General features: G+C 41.3%; 1 protein-coding gene across 3 annotated transcripts in view; it reads left to right on the top strand.

The window, feature by feature from the left end:
* Nucleotides 1-12,713: 12,713 nt before the first annotated feature.
* LOC117914955 (protein arginine methyltransferase NDUFAF7 homolog, mitochondrial) overlaps nt 12,714-18,293 on the top strand; it is an 80,812-nt gene continuing 75,232 nt past the window's right edge. For 2 of the 3 annotated variants that reach the window (XM_034830484.1, XM_034830483.1), the window contains exons 1-4: nt 12,714-12,792; nt 12,903-12,979; nt 13,121-13,232; nt 14,283-14,365. In XM_034830484.1, coding sequence (XP_034686375.1) covers nt 12,732-12,792; nt 12,903-12,979; nt 13,121-13,232; nt 14,283-14,365 — 333 coding nt within the window. In that variant the 5' untranslated portion in view covers nt 12,714-12,731. Of the gene's footprint in view, nt 12,793-12,870; nt 12,980-13,120; nt 13,233-14,282; nt 14,366-18,293 lie in introns of all 3 variants that reach the window. The other variant, XM_034830485.1, reaches the window with a different exon arrangement.

Here is an 18,293-nt window from a genome sequence, read left to right as displayed (position 1 = left end):
CCAAGAAACCAAAAGTTTAGCCTCTCATTCTCTGAGAAAACATCCTCAGAGGTTGTTTGGCTTCCAAGAAAAAGAAAATAGTAAAGAGAAAAGGGAAAACAAGAGAGCTCTCTATTTTTCTAAGTGTAAAACATAACATGTATCATAGCTGTCTTCAAGAGGTGATTTCCACCCCTTATATAGTCTTTACAAAAGCAAAGCTTGTGATTGGCTTGTTACAAGGAGAAGAAAGGAAATTACATCAAAAAATACATAAGAAAATATCTAAAGTGGAGTCAGCAAAAACAGAGGAAAATTCACACCACGCATGGGGTGTGCGAGTTTCGCACACCATTCGCACAGCTGAGGGGGTGTGCGAGTTTCGCACACCATTCGCACAGCTGAGGAGGTGTGCGAGTTTCTCACATGCCTGGAGCAGATGTCTTCCGAAGGCCATATCTTTCTCATTTCAGCTCCAAATCATACACGGTTTGAAGCGTTGGATTCTTGACTTCCTGAGATTTGAAATGGTATATAGCATGTAGAAAATGGGTTTCGGAAAGTGCTCCAAAAGTTCCAAAGAAGACTGCAGCTGCTGTCCTCTGTTTTCCTCTTTGCTTCTCTTTGCTTCTCTTTGCTTTTCTTTGCTTTTCTCCTTTGGTTGGCTTGTCTTAATGGTCCAAAAAGCTATTAAAACACTAAAACTAGCCACAAATATGATTAGAAGTCATTGCTAGGTCCTTAACATGCCAATTGGAATAAAGATGGAGAATTACTACACAAAAGTGCTTAAAAGATAATGACTTAAAGGTGTAAAATAGCACTTTTTGGGTAGTAATCAATACATCCAAGTATGACCTGAGCAGGTCAATCAACCTACTCCTCTCATAAGGAGATAGAGAAGAGCCAATCCTAATCTCCCTGGGCTGATCTGGTGCCCCAAAATCTATCAACTCTGTGCTACCAGAAATGGGTGTGACTTTCTCGTCCTCTGTGTCAGAATCACACTCTGACTGACCACCCAGTGGGTCATTTGTATCTCCCACATCATCAACATCATATATATGTGTCGTGGGTGCTAGTGGTGCAATAAAAGGAAAATGTTGTGACATAGTCAAGTACTTGAAAATACTCATATCATTATTATCATCAGAAATATCATCAAAGCGGGTGACAAACCCGGACATAGTGTTAGAAGAAAGAGGCGGGTCCACAGAGTCGGACGCTACCTCAACAGAAGTAAAATCGAAGTAATGACATCAAGGACTGACTCATCATCAAGTATGAGAACTCCAAATATGTCAAAAGCAGAATGGGGCCCGCATGGGGCTACATCAAGGATACGACCAATGCTTATAAAATCCATATCATCAGTGTAGGCATCAGGAATAGAGTCATCCTCATCAGTCTCGAGTACAGAACTCCAAACATATCAAAAGCAGTATGGGGCCCGCGTGGGGCTGCATCGAAGATACAGCATATGTCGATCATGTCCATCTCGTCAGTGCCATCTCCCAAATCCATAGGTAGGTCATAGTCAGGGACCTTCTCGGGAAAACACATAGAGAACACACTAGCTCGGTCTAGTGATGGGGGCGCAACTATCATGGCACCAGGCGTCTCAGTAGTCCCGGTGTCCAAATGCATCGGACCCAGGGCTTGCTGGATGTCCTGAATCTCAACTGTCTCTGGAATGCGAACAGTCCCCTCTGTGCGGGGTGTATGCTCTAAACCCCTGATGAAGTAGTCAGCCAACTGGAAGGTGTATGGGTGGAGTGGATAATCAAATGGAATGCCAGTCATGCGAGCCCTCACTCTATCCCTGCGCAGCCATGCCATATAATGTGCATCAGCCTCTATGGGGATGTAATCCAATCCATAGGGTGTGTCATGATCAACTGCGAAAGTAAACTCGTGGGGCCCTTGCTGGCCGTGACCCAATCCCATGCCAGGCAAATAAGACATGCCTCTCATCATGCTGAGCACCAAAGTCCTGTTGTGCTGGTCGAATGACATAGGTACCATATCTCTGCTGCCATCCTCTAAGCTAACAACCTGAACCTCATCGAATGTAAACCCGGTCAAATGTAAGTCATTCTCACTATGACTGATATGTAACACTGGCTCAGCCGAAGTGATAATATCTTTATCAAACTGTATCGTGATAATGCGCCCCTTGTGTATGAACTTCACCTTCTGATGAAGGGAAGATGGTATAGCACCAGCCTCATGAATCCATGGGCGACCAAGAAGCAGGTTAAAGGATGATTGAATCCTTAAAACCTGAAATACTATGGAGTAACTAACTGGCCCAATCATGACATGTGTACTGAGTATACCCATAATTGTCCTCTGAGTCCCATCATAAGCTCTAACAGTCTGTGTAGAAGCCCTAAAATCGGCTGGCGAAAACCCAAGTGCAATAGCAATAACCAATGGACAGACGTTCAGGGCAGAACCATTGTCCAGCAGAACAGACGGCACCCGACGGCCTGAACAAACAACATCAATGAATAAGGGTCAAACATGATTTGATCCCTCTGGTGGCAAGTCATCATTAGAAAACACTATACATGTAGCTCTATCAGCTGTCAACATGTGAATATGCCCCTCTAGGGTAGTAGCAGTGTCAACCCTAATCTGGCCAAGGGCTCTGACCAATGCATCTCTATGTGTACTAGATGAGGCCAAAAGGCTCCAAATAGATATGTGAGCTTGAGTAGTGCGCAGCTAGCGTAATATCTCATCATCTTCCCTCTGAACCTCCTCTCTGGCAACTATACCAGCAAATGGCCTATCAACGGGTGGAGGTTGTGCTACCCTTCCACTCCGTGTAACTATCTGAACATCTCTGTGAGGGGGCCTATATTCCTTTAGGAACAGAATGAAGGGTGTCATAGGTGGCACATGCTGTAAGTATACTGGTGATACTGGAGGCGGCCCATAAATCTTGTCCGGGGTCAAACTAAATGGCATGAGGATCTGCTATCTAGGTATATATCCAACAAAATCTAACTCCTCATAAAGACTGATCGACTGAGGAGCCTCTCCATCCCAACCCATCATAAATATCTCATCCCCTGCAAACTCAATCAAATGTACCCCTTCCGGGGGTGGAGGTACTGCTCTAGTGTCATGAGTAGGTAGCGGGTCTGTGGCTACACCCGGGCGCCCCAAATCAACCAAGCCCTGATCAATCAAATCCTGAATGGCATGTCTCAGTGCTGAACAGCTATCTGTATCATGGCCTATTCTCTGATGGTAGGCACAGTGAAGATCTGTCCTGAATCCTAGGGGAATAGGCTGTAATGGTGGTCTAGGCGGTAGTGGGACAATTAGTCATCCCTCAACCAAACTCTGAAAAGCTCGGCTCAATGGCATCCCAAGTTGTGTGAACTGTCTAACTGACCTCGGTGGAGGCGGTGCTCTATATTGATGATGGAATTGCATAAGCGGCCTCTGGGGTGCCTGTGTAGCATATACCAGCTATGGTGGTGGGTGCAGATAAGTAGTCCTTGCCGGCCTAATGGGAGCAACTGGTCTGTACCGATCATGCTGTATCATTTGATAAGGAGTGCCTAAAAACTGACTTTGAAACGGAGGACGATGTGCGGACCTGTGTCCTGTCATGCCAATAGTACCAACATCTGAGGGCCTGGGTCCTGATCCCGGTTTCTTCCCCTTTGAGTCCGAATGGGAAGAATCTACCCATAAACCTCTAGATATACCCTCCTCAATGCTATAAAGGGCCTGCACTAACGAGCCAAAGTCTGTCTGAGGGAAGCCCATGAGATGCCTAGCAAAACGGGGCTGAAGGCTACGCATAATCATAGTGATCTAATCGCACTTTGAAGGTCTATCAATAATCTGTGCTATCTTCTCCCTCCAACGGGAAATGAATGAAGTGACTGACTCATCCGGCCCCTATCTGAGGGCCTCTAACTCCCTCTAAGATACATCCACTACAGTATTGAAAGAATACTGTCTAATAAACTCTTGTTCCAAATCAACCCATGTCCTACGTCTCGAAGGGTCCAATGAGGCAAACCAACGTTGAGCAGCACCACTCAGTGACAGAGGGAATAACATAATCATATATGCCTCATCTAGTCTATGTGTGAACCCTCACCCGATCCACCGGACCGGCGCGACTCACTTTTAAAATGAAAAGAAAGAATGAAAAAGTTGAGTTTTCCAGTTTTGAAAAACCCGCCCTCGGTGAGGAATGGTGTCGTTTGGAGTCGCCACTTACTTTTTATTTTTGTTTTTAAAATGGGGAAAATTAAGTAAGAACAAAAACCCCTAATGACCCTAGTATGGAAAAAACGGTCTGCGAAAACTAGATTCTAGGTCCGGGGATCAGGTTACCCATTGGGAAGGTACCTCATGCGAGGTAGCACCCCTCTGGGCCCGGAACTCGGTCTCTACTAATGAATTGGGTATGTGGGAGCATATGGGTCAAAGATGAAACCCTAGGCTAAATAGATGTCATGAATCACACAATCCTAGTTGGTATTTGGCATGCATATGAATTCAACCAACCAAAATAATGGGTGCGTACCTGTGGTCCCTAGCCAAGCGCTGCATAAAAGGTCGATAAACACATAACAAACATTCAAGATTAAGCACCATGCATGCATATGATTCAACAATCAAAACCAATAATGGGTACCTATAGTCCCTAGCCATGTGCTACAGCAGAGGGTGAGTCAGTCACGCAACATGCATTCAAAATCAAGCATCCCAGCTTGTGCCAAAAAGGAAGATAGCTGGTTGAAATGAGGTACCCTAAATGTCATACAAATCGAACTAAACTCATCTAGACCACACCACCCATAACTTCAAAATTGCCCATACTAACTGAAATCAAACACTGACTTAAACCTTCAAGATGGCTCACAAGTGCCCTATAGTAAATGGGTTTGAGCCCCAATGGATAAGGGCTCGAAAAATGCCAAAATCGAGGGCTACCTAAAGTCCCCCAGCAGAACAGGTTGAACTAGTTCTCAACTGGTACAACCTATTGAGAAGAATTCCCAAATTTTTCTAGAAAACTCCTAAATGAGTGAGGATTCAAACAAAAGAAATGGTTTTCAATTCCAAGCCTGGATGAGTGAGAACCAAACAAAGCCCGATCAGGTGCTCCTCATGACTGATACAATCAGCCAGCCATGGTGCTGAACGGGTTGAACCGGTTTCCAATTGGTCCATCCGGTTGATAAAAAATCCCAAATTCAGTCAGAAAGTTCCTAAGTAATTAAGGAAGCAAACAAAATAAACGGTTCTCAATTTCGAGCCTGGATGAGTGAAAACGGGACAAAGAAAGGCAAGAGTTCCTCATGGCTGACAGAGGCTGCCAGCTATGGTGTTGAACCGGTTCATCCGGTTGATAAAAAATCCCAAATTTGGTCAGAAAGTTCTTAAGTGATTAAGGAATCAAACAAAAGAAACAGTTCTCAATTCTGAGCCCGAATGAGTGAGAACCAGACAAAGAAAGGCAGGTGTTCCTCATGGCTGACAGAGGCAGCCAGTTATGGTGCTGAACCGGTTGAACCGGTTCCCAACTGGTTCAGTCGGTTGATAAAAAATCCCAAATTCGGTCAGAAAGTTCCTAAACCATTCATAACTAATCAACAAAAATCATGTGTGGCCTTTATTATCCACACCCAAGCAATACAATCTTCATATCAAAGGGAAGAAAAGATGACGAGGAAGAAGAAAAAGCATATGAAGACGAGGAAGATAAACTGTAAGTAAAAAAAATTCAGCATGCTTACCTTAGAATCTCCACCAAATATGATCCATGTATGCCGATGATGACTTCCAAAACTGAGATGTTGTCACTCTCCTCTTCAAAAAACCACAGTGCTGAAGCTTTCCCCCATGCTCTCAACTTAGAAGATGCTACTGACCTTTTGTTTTTCTCACCAGCAAAATTTCCCTTTTCTCAAAAATGCCAAAAAGGTCATTTGCTCTCCTATCCTCTCACCTTTTATACTCATACCCCTCTCAGCATTTGAGCCTCCTGGGTTCCTTCCCCTTCAGCACCGAAATCCCCTTCATCAGCATGGGAACCACACCCCTCATTACTTCTCTTAAACTTACGAGGCCAGCTCACTCCCTTCAGTTTTTAGCTTGCTTCACCACCAAGAATCCATATGGATTCGTGGTGGGCTGCAAGGAACCCAAACCAAGGCCCAAAATGAACCCACAACATTTCCCAAAACCAATCTGGAGCTTACGGGCCTGAGCCATGTAGGATTTGGGCCCCAAAATTACTAGAAATAGTGTTTTACCTTAGCTGACTCAATGAATCGGGTGAACCTGCCGAACCGGATGCCAACCGGTCGAACCGATGGCAAATAATTTTGAAAATTTGACAGAATGTTCCTAGAAGAGTAAGGAATCCATGAAAAAAAAAATGGTGCGTGATTCAGAGTTCGGAAGAGGGAGATATGATCAAAACAATTACCAAAAATCAGTGTTCTACACCGGCTGACTCGATGAACCGGCTGAACCGGCTGCCAACCAGCCGACCGGTTGCAAAAAAATTTTTAAAATTTTACAGAATGTTCCTGGAAGAATAAGGAATCCATAAAAAGAAACGGTTCTTGATTCCGAGTTTGGATGAGGGAGATACGATCAAAACAAGCCCGAGTGCTCCGAACCTCAACATGCCCCTATAAACTCCAACTAAGCTAAAACATCGGGATGACCCCACTTCCTTCCTATAGCGTGACGTGAACGACTAGGAAAATGGCCATGGTGACCCTCCAAAATGAACCACATATGCACCACAATGGACCACAGACAAACCCACACGAGGCTCGGACACCGACTAAGCCCAAAAGGGGCCCTAGTGGTGCCATATGCGAACGATGGGTAGATGTGACACCCGAAGGATAAATGCCAGTGTCGAGGGACAAAATTGAGGGTCTACACTATGCCCACGCATAACAGTGCTATACAACTGCAAGTGAATACGGGGGCACCCTATCCCCGTGTATCTCTCAATGTCCGGCATGCGGAACTCAAGAGGCAAAGCTGCTACTGGCAGATCATCATATCCATCCCATCAGAAACATGTAGTGATCTCATCCTCTGCTCAATCCTGTCAATACGAGCTTGGGTGTCATCAGCAATCTGTGCAGGTGCCACAACAAAATGCGGTGTAGTCTCAGTTCGGCCTTGCAACACAAATGCTCCAGCTTGGGGAGCTGACTAAACTGGTGGTGGTGGTGGTGGTGGTGGAACTATGTAGTCCTACTGTATAGTAGGTCTAGATGGCCCAGGTGGTGGTGGTGGTGGTGTGGTAGAGTCATGCAGTGTGCTTCCCGGAATCGGTAATGGCTGGGCCTGGTGCCCATCAATCCTCTGACCCAATCCTAAGATAGCGTCCTTGAGTGACGCCATGGTATCGGTAATCTCAGCCAACTAGTCAACAGTAGCGTACTGAGGGTCCATATCTCTATGATCTGGTATCTGCTCTAACTGGATGTGTGGATCTGATCCTCTAACCAGTCTATCTCCAATCCGAATCCAAGCTCGGGAACCCAGGTCGATCTCAATCAATAATCCTACAAAAGGAAAGGGGTACGCCAGTCCCCGTGACTATCAATCCGGACATCAAACTAGGAATGTATGACTAAAATCTTCCAAGAAAATGAACTGACATGTGATGTCAACAACTAAACCGATATACAGTTCCGTAGGTAGGAGCGGGATTCTGACATGGTGATACCTTAGGGGTAATGTGGCTCAAAAGTCAAAAAAGAGAAGAGGCAAGTCCTAAAAGACTAGATGACTGTACCCACAGGGATACGCAACCTAAGGTCCTAACCAACAATCAATCAACAATCAAAGTGACATGCTGGCCACGCATGTATCCATGAAATCCAGCTCAGGGCTATACAGGTCTTCATTGCTCAAATATCTGTCTTCTCCATAGTGCTCCCAAACATCGATATAGCCCTTATGCTAGACCCTATTCCAAACCCCTAGCTTGGTCGAAGGTGAACAATTGGGAATGACTCCCAAGAAACACAAGCAATCCATGAGGAATAGTTGACCAAGACTAGTGATTCGGAAGTAAGAGGATACACACGTGCCCTACAAACACAAGCAGCAAGCAGTCATGCAAGGGAAGGAGCAGTCATACAGCAAATAGTCATGCACAAAGAGATAGCCTACCACACATCTACACACAATCTAATCATCTAAGTCTAATCCCAAATGTCATAGCTAGATACCAATCAACAATGAGCAAGCATGCTAGAATCCAACAGGTGAACACACAAGCAACAACACATCACAGGTGCAAGCCAAATACCAACCAAGTACGTGATCATCAATCATCTATGTAGCCTAAGAGTCTACTGATCAATGAACCATGTGCTCCAATATACCCAACTCAAGTTCAAGCTTGATCTTCTTATGAAAGCAGAGATTCTGGGTTCGATCCCCAGCGGAGTCGCCAATTTGTGGACCCTCACCCGATCCACCAGATCGGCGCGACTCACTTTTAAAAGAAAAGAAACAATGAAAAAGTTGAGTTTTCCAGTTTTGAAAAACCTGCCCCGGTGAGGAACGGTGTTGTATGGAGTCACCACTTACTTTTTATTTTTATTTTTAAAATGGGGAAAATTAAGTAAGAACAAAAACCCCTAATGACCCTAGTATGGAAAAAAGCGGTCTGCGAAAACTAGATTCTGGGTCCGGGGATCAGGTTACCCATTGGGAAGGTACCTTATGCGAGGTAGCACCCCTCTAGGCCCAGAACTCGGTCTCTACTAATGAATTGGGTATGTGGGAGCATATGGCTCAAAGATGAAACCCTAGGCTAAATAGATGTCATGAATCACACAATCCTAATTGGTATTTGGCATGCATATGAATTCAACCAACCAAAACAATGGGTGTGTACCTGTGGTCCCCAGCCATGCGTTGCATAAAAGGTCAGCCAAACACAGATAAACACATAACAAACATTCAGGATTAAGCACCATGCATGCATATGATTCAACAATCAAAACCAACGATGCATACCTGTGGTCCCTAGCCATGTGCTACAGCAGAGAGTGAGTCAACCACGCAACATGTATTCAAAATCAAGCATCAAATCTTGTGCCAAAAAGGAAGATAGCTGGTTGAAATGAGGTAAGGGACTCCCCAAATGTCATACAAATCGAACTAGACTCATCTAGACCACACCACCCATAACTTCAAAATTGCCCATACTAACTGAAATCAAACATTGACTTAAACCTTCAAGATGGCTCACAAGTGCCCTATAGCAAATGGGTTTGAGCCCCAATGGATAAGGGCTCGAAAAATGCCAAAATCGAGGGCTACCTAAAGGCCTCCAGCAGAACAGGTTGAACTAGTTCTCAACTAGTACAACCTATTGAGAAGAATTCCAAAATTTTTCTAGAAAACTCCTAAATGAGTGAGGATTCAAACAAAAGAAACGGTTCTCAATTCCGAGCTCGGATGAGTGAGAACCAGACAAAGAAAGGTTAGGGGTTCTTCATGGCTGACAGAGGCAGCCAGCTATGGTGCTAAACCGGTTGAACCGGTTCCCAACCGATTCAGACAGTTGATAAAAAATCCCAAATTTGGCTAAAAAGTTTCTAACTGAATAAGGAAGCAAACAAAAGAAACGGTTCTCAATTCCGAACCCGGATGAGTGAGAACCAGACAAAGAAAGGTCAGGGGTTCCTCATGGCTGACAAAGGCAGCCAGCTATGGTGCTGAACCGGTTGAACCGGTTCCCAACCAGTTCAAAGGTTGATAAAAAATCTCAAATTTGGCCAGGAAGTTTCAAACTGAATAAGGAAATAAACAAAAGAAACGGTTCTCAATTCCGAGCCCGGATGAGTGAGAACCGGACAAAGAAAGGTCAGGGGTTCCTCATGGCTGATAGAGGCAGCCAGCTATGGCGCTGAACCGGTTGAACTAGTTCCCAACTAGTTCAGACGGTTGATAAAAAATCCCAAATTTGGCCAGGAAGTTTCTAACTGAATAAGGAAACAAATAAAAGAAATGGTTCTCAATTCCGAGCCCGAATGAGTGAGAACCGGACAAAGAAAGGTCAGGGGTTCTTCATGGCTGATAGAGGCAGCCAGCTATAGCGCTGAACTGATTGAACCGGTTTAGCCGGTTGATGAAAAATCCTAAATTTGGTCAGAAAGTTTATAAACCATTCATAACCAATCAACAACAATCATGTGTGGCCTTTATTACCCACACCCAAGCAATACAATCTTCATATCAAAGGAAATAAAAGATGATGTGGAAGAAGAAAAACATATGAAGAAGATGAAGATAAATTGCAGGTAAAAAAAAATTCAGCTTACTTACCTCAGAATCTCCACCAGATATGATCCGTGTATGCTGATGATGACCTCCAAAAAATGAGATGTTGTAGCTCTCCTCTTCAAAATAACCACAGTGCTGAAGCTTTCCCCCACGCTCTTAACTCAGAAGGTGCCCTGACCTTCTGTTTTTCTCACCAGCAAAATATCCTCTCTCCCCATAGTCCTCTTTTTCCTTTTTTTTTTTTTATACTCATACCCCTCTCAGCATTTGAGCCTCATGGGTTCCTTCCCCTTCAGCACCGAAATCCCCTCCATCAGCATGGAAAACACACCCCCCATTATTTCTCTTGCACTTACGAGGCCAGCTCACTCCCTTCAGTTTTCAGCTTGCTTCACCACCAAGAATCCATATGAATTCGTGGTGGGCTGTAAGGAACCCAAACCAAGGCCCAAAATGGGCCCACAACATTGCCCAAAACTGATCTAGAGCTTATGGGCCTAAGCCATGTAGGATTTGGATCCCAAAATTACCAAAATCAGTGTTTTACACCGGCTGACTCGATGAACCGGCTGAACCGGATGCCAACCGGTCGAACAGGTTGCAAAAAAATTTGAAAATTTGAAAATTTGAGAGAATGTTCCTGGAAGAGTGAGGAATCCATGAAAAAAAAATGGTGCGCAATTCCGAGTTTGGAAGAGGGAGATATGATCAAAATAATTACCAAAAATCAGTGTTCTACACCGGCTGACTCGATGAACCGGCTGAACTGGCTGAACCGGATGCCAACCGGTCGAACCGGTTGCAAAAAAATTTTGAAAATTTGACAGAATGTTCCTGGAAGAGTGAGGAATCCATAAAAAAAAACAGTGCGCAATTCCGAGTTCGGAAAAGGGAGATATGATCAAAACAAGCCCGAGTGCTTCGAACCTCAACATGCCCCTATAAACTCCAACTAAGCTAAAACATCAGGATGACCCCACTTCCTTCCTATAGGGTGATGTGAATGACTAGGAAAATGGCCACGATGACCCTCCAAAATGAACCACATACGCACCACAATGGACCACAGACAAGCCCACACGAGGCTTGGACACCGACTAAGCCCAAAAGGGGCCCTAGTGGTGCCATATGAGAACGATGGGTGCAGGTGACACCCAAAGGATAAATGTCAGTGTCGAGGGACAAAATTGAGGGTCTACAATATGATTATCAAAATGTTGAATTTTAATGAAAATACTCATTTCATATTAAAATATTATCATATTCATTTTCATGTTGAATTTAAATGTTTAATAACTTGTTAAAAATAAAATAATGTAATTATGATATATGATGACTTTTTTTTTTGTTAATAAATATGTTTTCAAATTTTATATCATTTTTATTTTTATTTTTTTCCAATTCTATTTTTATCTCATATTTATTTTACTTAAACCCAAAATTGTTGAGAATGGGGGAAGAAAGAAGGCCACAACCGGTTCTTCTCTTAATTGGTTAAGTGGAATTTTTATTTCAAATTTAAAATGGATGGCCAAGATGTAATCTTGAACATCCAATGGCTTGAAAAACTTTTCGGTAGGTACCGAAGAGGTACCCTAGAATTTTCCTAATTTAGGATTTCTCAAAACAAGACCTAGGGAGGCATTCTCTGTTGCATAGACCCTCTCCAAAAGCTCTATCTTTCGAGTATATAGCCTTTTTTCGTCGTCCCTTTATTATGGCTCTCTCTCTACCTCTTCCTTTCTCAGTGTTGTTCTCAAAACCAGTGACTCTCATCTAAAGCTGCCAGAAAAAAAACTACTATTTCAGCACCCAAAAAGTGGTTTTCCAGTGACCTAATAGTCTCTAAAACAAATCTGCCACTTTGCTCAAAATAAATATAGACAAATTAGAGAGTAAAAATAAATTAAAATTAAAGAAGTTTTATGAGAAAATGCACGAGCATATTAAAAAGAATATAAAGAAAAAAAAGAAAAATAATAATAAAAAGTATAATAGGTGACAATGGATTTATGGTGGCAGGAGAGGAAAAAAAAAAGTGGAAATGTGGCAAGTGGTAAGGGAGATATATTAATGTGAGAAAAATAATAAAAATAAATGACACATGTACTTGTTAATAACTGGTATTAAATTGGTGTGTATTTTGTTATTTATTTTTGAGGGTAATTATGGATCAAATTTGAATGCATGAATAGACAATGAATAGACAATATTTTTTCCTATTTTACACCAAAATTAAAAAGAAAAAATTAAAGTTCCAAAATCTCATATTTTTTGTAGTTGGTGTATGGTAAGGTGATTTTCCCTTTATCTTTATATATATATATATCATAAAATTAAAAATATCAATATTTTAATAAATTTACATTTTCTGGCCATTACTTAAACCCCGAATCCATTGGTGAGACAATAAGCCCAAGAAAAACCTCGAGTAAATGGCGTCTCGCACTCTCACTTGTTCCAAAAGGTTTGCTCTGTATTTCGGCAAGCCCAAAGGTATTTTCTCTCCAACAGGCGCACTCTCTTTAACTGTTTCTCTCTCTAAATATTCTAATATGCCCTCTCTCTGTACAGTTTCTCTCTCTGAATTTTCCATTTTTGTACAGTCTTTTCATGCGAATCGTTTACTCCTCTGATCCCAGCTTTTTTCTCAACGCATATTGTTGGGGACAGACCAGTTCTTGTGAGTTATTTTCTTTCTGAAAAAGCGCATTTCTATTCTCATGTCCTCAGCTTCTTCAATTCAAATAATGGACAATGTTTTTAATTTTTTTTTTCTTGGTTTCTTGGTGTTTTTTTGTTTTTTGTTTTTTTGTACCGGCAGGTTCGAGATTTTATCTGGTCTGCATTGTACGACCCAAATCATGGTTACTTCTCCCAGAGATCTGGGTCTGTGGGAATGCTTGAAGAAAGCATTAAGTTTAATCGGCTACAAGGTATCTTTAAAATTGTCAATGTTTATGATTCATCTTTTAAGTTCGAATTTGATGAGTAATTTTCTATTCCCTTTTCTGAAAGATCAGACGTTCAGTGATTGGAGGTACAATTTATATAGCATTATAGTGTAATAATATAATTTTTAATGTGTAAGAAAACTCAATCTTGGGAAAAATTTGTACTGGTATATATATATATATAGGGGCGTTATAGGGTTGAGAAGTGTGGCTAAAATTTTTGTGTTCACCTTTTTTGTAAGCAAGGAAAGAATGAGGGTGAGTAGGTTTGATGAAGCAGAAAAATGCTTCTGCATTTGCTGTGATCCTTGATTCTAAAACTTTATCATAGTAATAAATTTAGCATTTCAATTAATTTTCCCTTTTAACAGGTGAATAAAAATAGTATTAACAATTCCTAATAAACAGGGGCACACTGAAGTACATTAGACCCAGTATGACAATGTGGAAGAGAAAAAGTAGAATAAACTATTGGAATGAGCCAATCAATCAGATCTAACAAGAATATGGAATCCTCATCCATGAACTTTGTAATCATGATGTGTCTATATATTGTGATGATCATGATGTGTCTATATATTGTGCCCACTGTTGGCTTCTCACCTAGTCCAATCCCTTTGAATGCCAATTTTATCCAATCATTGGCTTGTATATTGCACATATGGATGGCATATCATTTCCATCATCATGGATTTTCATAATGTTGGTTGCCTTTGATGAAAAATCTTTCTCAAGGATATGTTGAAGTTTCAACCATCAATGAGTTGGGCAGCTGGTTAAAATATCATTTATTGGTACTATTGACTATCATAAATAACTCATGTATTTTAGATAATATGTTGCATTAGCTTTTGAGACTCCAATGTCAATCAATTGGGAACCCATTTGACACAACTCCAAATGGACCTTGGAGTTTCAAACTATATCTTGCTTACTCTTGCTCAATTTCTTTTACTCCTCTTTAAGTGGTTACTAAATGAAAATATTGCATAATATTCTATTGCTATGTACTAAACTCTTGGCATATTTTAGGCCGGAAAGCTTATATGAAATACTTGGAAGGTATCTACAGCCAGAATGACATCGCCTGGTTTACTCCAGTTGAACTTTTCAAGGTAATGTATTATTTATCTTTTGGTATTCTGTATACACAACTTGCTAAATAATAAAAAAAAACTGAAGAGGGGTTTTGAAGTGTTAGAATTTAAGTGATAATGATACTATTGATTGTTACCTTGATGAACTTACAAGTGTGCTAGGCACCATGTATGAGGAGTTATGTAATTATAAACCTCGTTATCTGAATAGATGGGGTTTAAATTTCAATCGAAAATTTTTTAGTTTCTCTAAATTTTGTAAAGTGGAATAATTTTTCATTTGTTTACATTTTGTAGCGCCTCCCCTTATTTCCCTTTTTAATTATTTATGAAGCTTTTATGAAATTTCCACTTCTTTTTTTTTTTTCCCACCATCTTCACCAAAACTTCACAATTTTTATTTTTATTTTTTATTTTTATTTATTTATTTTTATAGAATTTAATACTTACATCAAACTTTTTTTTTGATCAAAATACTTACATCAAACTTTGTATGTCACTTCTTGACATCTTCACTACTTCTAAATTTCTAACTTGCACAAGCAATTGCATTATTTGACTTGTGCTTGATTTTCATTGTGCGAGAAAGTACCTAACACCTTGCTCTCAAATTGTTAATGAACTTGATTTTTAACCATGCGCTTTGCTAATTGGACATGAATTATGCGTAAGATATGTAGGGAGTATAACCTACTTATAAGTTACTTGTTTATTGGTCCACAATAGTTTTCTTCATGATCATGTTGAAATTATTTTCTTTCTTCTTTTTCCTTTTTGTTTTTGTTTTGTTAATTTTTGTTCTTCATTGTATTTTCTTTTGTCTTTATTTATTTTCTTTTTCTTTGATTTGTTTTTTTTTTTTTTGGTTGTTGTTTCTAATTATTTTTTTTTGATCAGTAAATGATAGTAGTATTGAAAAGCGCCAAAAAGTGGTGCACCAAAGTACACATGATGTATACAATGACCTCTATAAAGCACCAAAAAAAGGAAGAGAAAACAAAAAACTACCGCCTCCCTCAAAATGAACCTAACCAATCAATAAAATCAACAATGGACTTCGAGCTTTCACCTATAAACAGTTTGGTCTAAGTTAACTAGTTACTCAAAAACAAGAATTTCAGTCTTTGGATAAAGAGCTCCACACTTTCAAAAGATCTCCTATTCCTCTCTTTCAAAATTGTCTAGAAGAGATATAAGGGTGCTGCTCTCCAAACTTTTTTCAGTTTTCTTCTACCAAAAGAGCCGTGCCAACCTAATAACATCTCTTTAATTGTGGACTGCAACACCCAACAAACCTTAAAGAGAGAGAACAATAGCTCTCACAACACCTATGGCTTGCCACAATGCAAAAGGATATGGTTAATTGGTTCCTCATGAGCCAGACAAAGGCAACAACGATTAACCAAAGATCAACCCCTCTTTTGAAGCTGGTCAAGAGTCAATACTTTCCCCCAAGTTGCCTCCCACGCAAAAAAGTAGGTGGAACCCACGCATTCCACACAACACTAGCTGGAAATTGCACTAAACTTCTTGTCTCAAGGCTAGCATAAAGGGATTTAACAGAGAAGGTTCCATTCTTAGCCTCCACCCACCATATCTTATCCTCACTACTCATCTACCACCTTATCTTGCAGTCTTGCCAAAAAGCGCTCCATCATATCAATCTCCCAATCATTTAGAGGCCTTGGGAAGATAGGATTCCAAACACCCCTCTCATTTGAATGCTGCCATAAGTCCACCACCCAAGCCTCTTTGGAGTTAGATAAGGTAAATAAAGAGGGAAAAGAAACATTTAACAGTTCATCTCCACACCATTTATCTTTCCAAAACTTGATCCTCTTCCCATTGCACACTGAGAAGGATACTCTACAAAAAACTAAATCCCATAGCTTCCTTATGACCTTCCATAACCCAATGCCATAGCCACCTCTCACTTCTTTAGAGCACCAACCCCCTTCCATTTCACCATATTTGCCACTAATAATTTGTCTCCAAAAAGCCTCCCTTTTTGAAGCAAAATGCCAATTCCACTTACAAAGGAGGGCCTTGTTAAGCGAATAAAGGCACCTAATTCCTAGACCCGCCTTCTTTTTGTTAGTACAAATGTAGCCCACTTCACCAAATTAGGCTTACTTTCTAAGGTCCCACCTCTCTAAAGAAAGTCCGTTTGAATTTTATAGCAAAGGGTAATTTATTTAATGGGAATTCATGAAGCAAGGTAAAAGGTGTTTTAGAGTTCCTTAATTGTGTTACTGAGTTGGTGGAAAGATTTACTGCATTACTTTTTTTTTATAGGAAACGACAAAGGGATATATTGATAAAAAAGAAGTATAACAAAAGGATGAAGAATCCTCCCACCAAAGAAAAACAAAACTACAAGGAAGCAAATACAAGAAAATATAAAGTAAAAACAAGTAAACTCTCTAGGTTAGACTAACCCAATGGAATTACACACCGCTAACCAATCAAGTTGTAACACATTAAGGGGAGTCCGAGAATTGAAAGGTTATGACGAAAGTTTAAGTTTCAAGATAAGGGACGAGTAGAGCCGAGAATTGAAGAAATAGGACTATTCTTAGTCGTGACTACTCTAAATAGTCTCGGATATTGGACTCCCAAAGGTTGGCCCCCCCACCACAAGTCTTCCCATAACCGAATTCTTTTCCCATCTCCTACCACAAACCGAGTAAACTTGGAAAACTCCTGGGAGACTTGTGCTTGACTTTTCATAACGTTCCATTGTCATATCAGCATACATAGCCTTGAAATAAGACACACTTTCAATGGGTATGAGAATGATAAGTGTACCGAAATTTCTTTTTTTTTTTCTTGGGCAGAATTTGGATGGGTTAGATAGCTTTGCAACTAAGATATGGAAATTGTCCTCCCATCCATCTTTTAGTGATAAAATAAAATATGAATGCATAAGTGGATGAGTGAGAGAAGCAATGGGAGAGAAAGAGCAAGAATGTGACGGCAAGGGGGGTGAAGATAGTGAGGTGCTTTGAAGAAGAAGGAAGGGGGAGCAGCTTTGTAGTGGAGTCTAAGGTGTTCGAGCTCGCGTTAGTAGAGAGAAGAGGAAAATCCCAAATCTACATCGTGGAGAGAAAGAGAGGGGTCTCGTCATGGGTCCGAGTAGGAGTGGAGAGTTTAGGGTTTCTCTTGGAGGGTTTAAATCACTGCATTAAGGACGAGAAAGAAGGAAGATGGGAAAGGGAATGGAAGGAAAAGGGGAGATCTTACTCTCTGTTGCGAAGTGCGAATAAAGCGGGGTGTTTCCTCCGACTAGGGGTAGTCGACTCGGAGCGGAAGCAATACAACATCTACATTCCAAAAGGTAGAGGAGAAAAAGGGGGATGGGCTTCTATGGCGGAAAATCTACAACTAATGGGAGGATCAATCGGCAGAAAGGACAACATACAAGAAGAAAGGGTTGTTGGGAACTTTGCTTTGGAGAGAACGTACGCGGAAGTGGTGAAGAGGCCGAGATGTAGGGATCAAAATTCAGTCAGAGTGGAGGTACGACGGGAGGAAATCCACAGAAATTTGCGGAAATTGGAACATTGCATCGTTGGGAGTTGGAACCCTAGGTCAGGTGAAGGTGAGGATTTGGAGAAATTGGGGAGATTATTGGCGAATTCTTGGGGGTTGAAAGGAAAATTAGGGCTGGCAAGACTGGAGAAGAATAGGGTTTTGTTGGAGTTTGAATTCTTGGATGAAGCCAAACGCGCTCTCTACTCAGGGGAGCGAATGATGGGAGGGCTTCACTTGAGACTTGAGCAATGGAGCCCTAAGACCGGCTGTAGGGAAGAGGAGGAACTAAGAAACGAAGCTTGGGTTAAAATTGTTGGGCTACCAGTTTCGTTGTGGGACCTGACCATTTTGAGAAGGGTGGGGGATGAGTGTGGTGGCTTCATTGCCATCGACCCTCAGACGGAGAAGCTGG

This window comes from Vitis riparia, chromosome 5 (assembly GCF_004353265.1).
Source record: "Vitis riparia cultivar Riparia Gloire de Montpellier isolate 1030 chromosome 5, EGFV_Vit.rip_1.0, whole genome shotgun sequence".
NCBI lineage: Eukaryota > Viridiplantae > Streptophyta > Magnoliopsida > Vitales > Vitaceae > Vitis > Vitis riparia.
The sequence above is the reverse complement of the archived record's forward strand: the minus strand, read 5'-3'. Positions and strand labels throughout refer to the sequence as shown.